This window comes from Choloepus didactylus, chromosome 5 (assembly GCF_015220235.1).
Source record: "Choloepus didactylus isolate mChoDid1 chromosome 5, mChoDid1.pri, whole genome shotgun sequence".
NCBI lineage: Eukaryota > Metazoa > Chordata > Mammalia > Pilosa > Megalonychidae > Choloepus > Choloepus didactylus.
Genome location: NC_051311.1, coordinates 46,456,679 through 46,459,729, shown reverse-complemented (window position 1 = coordinate 46,459,729; position 3,051 = coordinate 46,456,679). Strand labels below are relative to the sequence as shown.

Sequence of the window (3,051 nt, the reverse complement as noted above, 5' to 3'; positions counted from 1 at the left end):
ACTGCATTATCTACAGGCTTCAGCTGGGTCTCCATGAAACTACATCATGCCCTTATGAAGCCACCCCTCTCTCTCTCTGATTTAGAGTATATATAATGTACATTGGAATCAAGACCATCATCTGGGTCTCATGAACAATCTGAAAAACCTGGGTAAGATTGGCAAAATGTATACAGCATGCTTTCTTAAAAATTTATCATTACAGTTCTCTGATTCACAGCTTCTGTTCCTTTGAATTCTCTCTGCAGATTAATAGTACTCACATTTTTTAATGGGAACACAGAACCAGACATGGACAACTGAATTTATTCTCCTTGGCCTGTCCAGTGACTGGGGCACTCAGGCATCACTCTTTGCCCTATTCTTGGTCATGTACCTGGTGACAATAATGGGAAACTTTCTCATTGTTCTTCTGATCAGACTGGACAGCCATCTCCACACTCCCATGTATTTCTTTCTCACCAATCTCTCCCTTGTGGATATCTCTTATGCCACAAGTGTAGTACCTCAGCTGCTGGTGCATTTTCTTGCAGAACATAAAATAATCCCATACCTGAACTGTGCAGTCCAGTTATTTTTCTCCCTGGCCTTGGGTGGGATTGAATTTGTTCTACTGGCAGTGATGGCCTATGACCGCTATGTGGCTGTGTGTGACCCCCTGCAATATTCAGCGATCATGCATTGGGGGCTGTGTACCAGGTTGGCCATCACATCCTGGGTCAGTGGCTCCATCAATTCTATTATGCAGACTGCTATTACTTTTCAGCTTCCTATGTGCACAAACAAGTTTATTGATCACATATCCTGTGAACTCCTAGCTGTGGTCAGACTGGCCTGTGTGGACACCTCCTCCAATGAGGTTGCTATCATGGTTTCTAGCATTGTCTTGCTGATGACACCCTTCTGCCTGGTTATCTTGTCCTACATGCAGATCATCTCCACCATCCTGAATATCCGATCCTCAGAGGGCAGAAAGAAAGCCTTCCACACTTGTGCCTCTCATCTCACAGTAGTTGCTCTATGCTATGGCATGGCCATTTTCACCTACATCCAGCCCCACTCCAGCCCCTCTGTCCTTCAGGAGAAGCTGATCTCTCTCTTCTATGCCATTTTGACACCCATGCTGAACCCCATGATTTACAGTCTGAGGAATAAGGAGGTAAAAGGGGCCTGGCAGAAACTATTAGGACAATTCTTGGGTTAATGCCAAAACTGGAATCTGATGAAGCATGAGCATCATATAGAGAAAAGAGCTTTGCCTCTGTGTTCTCCCACCCAAACTCAGATATGGCGGACATAAACTACATTACCCTGGCAACTATAACAGAGATGACATAATGTATACTGGTAATACTAGGCAGGAGGCTAATTAGATGGATTGGAATGCAGGATGTGGGAAATTTGTAATGGCAGAACAGCATACTCAGTGGAGTTAAGCACTACTGTATTCAATCTCCCCATACTTACTCAATATCTATTGCTGTGGCATGAGAATAATTGAAAAAAAAACAAATTATTTATTCTTTTGATTGTCACATTATTTACAATCATGGAACTATTCATGGCTCTTACCTTGGACCACTGGTATGTATTCATCCACATTTTGAAAGAAAAAAAGCTTTCCATGGGGAACAAAATGCAATTCCACATTGTAGCTTTCTTAACTTAATGTCAGAGTTACTAATTACCACCCATAATTTTGGAAGTCTTATTTGGAGATGACATGAGGAGAGTGTTATCAATGTTGAGTAAAATATTTTTGTACAGGAGTTATTATATGTGAATATAAAGTTTTTTGGTTTTTTTTTTTCCTGAGTGATTGAGTTTATTCAGTGGAACATCAACCAAAGGTCTTGTTTTACCCTAATACAGATAAAACCAGGGATTGTTTACATATAAAATCATTATCAGCCAAAGAAAAGCCAAGATTCTGGCACTGCTAAATAGTTTACAAAAATTTTGAGGAAAATAACTGTGTGTATGAGGGGAACATCTAAAATGCTAAACTACCCAATCTCTGAATTGGCAAAACTTTCTCTGGAAATGTGGAATCATAATAAGGAAATAAAAATGAGATAAATTTATAAAATATCAAAAATATATTTAGTATGAGAACAGACCCTTGACAAGGCCAATGAAAGATAATACAGCTCTAATATAGATTCAGATTATAAAATCCCAATAGTTAACTAAGCAGATGTTAACCTCAAGTTCCCATATTCAGAACCGTCTACTACCTCCATCATACACACAACAAGGCCCTACTCAATCTTTGTAAATCAAATAACTGAGATTGTCTGAGGGTGAATCTTACCTCTGAAGAAAACTTAAGTAATGTTAAGAGGGGGAAGTTATTGAACAAGGAATAGGTAATGGGAAGGTTGAGATTTTTATATTTTTAGCTCTTACATTTAGGACTTTGACCATTTTAGTTATGTTTTGTATGTGGAGGGTAGTAAGGATCCAACTTCAATCTTTTGCTTGGGGCTATCCAGTTGTCCCAACACCATAAGTTGAAATGACTACTATTTCCCTGTCACATTGTTTTTGCCCCCTTGTGAAAGATCGTTTGACCATTGATGTCTGGGTTTAATTATGTACTCTTTGTACTCTTAACCCAATTCAATTGATCTATATGTGTATCTTTGTGACTGTACGATGGTCTTGATTAACACTGCTTTGTAACAAGCTTTGAAATTGGGAAGTGTGAATTTCTCAACATTTTTCTTCTTTTTCAAGTTGGTTCTGACTCTTCTAGTTCCTTATAATTTTATATGACTCTTAGAATCAGCTTGTCAATTTCTACAAGAAGTCAGCAGGGACTGTGATGAGGATTGTGTCAAATTTGTAGGTCAGTTAGGGGAGTATTGCCGTGTTAATGACAGGAAATCTAGTGATCCATGAAGATGGGATGCTTTCCAAATATGTAGTTCTTATTTAATTTCTTTGAAGGTTGTGTCATTTTTAGAATATTTATTTTGAGCTTTTGTTGTGAAATTTTTCCTAAGTATTTTGTTCTTTTTGAGGCCATTGTAAATGGAATTGTTTCCT

General features: G+C 38.4%; 1 protein-coding gene across 1 annotated transcript; it reads left to right on the top strand.

Annotated features, from left to right (window-relative positions):
- The first annotated feature begins 271 nt into the window (after nt 1–271).
- LOC119535266 (olfactory receptor-like protein OLF3) lies at nt 272–1,204 on the top strand. The gene has a single exon (XM_037837726.1). It carries the CDS (start codon nt 272–274, stop codon nt 1,202–1,204), a length of 933 nt encoding a protein of 310 aa, XP_037693654.1.
- The last annotated feature ends 1,847 nt before the right edge of the window (nt 1,205–3,051 follow it).

Bases quoted from the DNA above. Each gene is read 5' to 3' on its own strand.
- LOC119535266 (XM_037837726.1), top strand. From the start codon at position 272: ATGGGAACACAGAACCAGACATGGACAACTGAATTTATTCTCCTTGGC.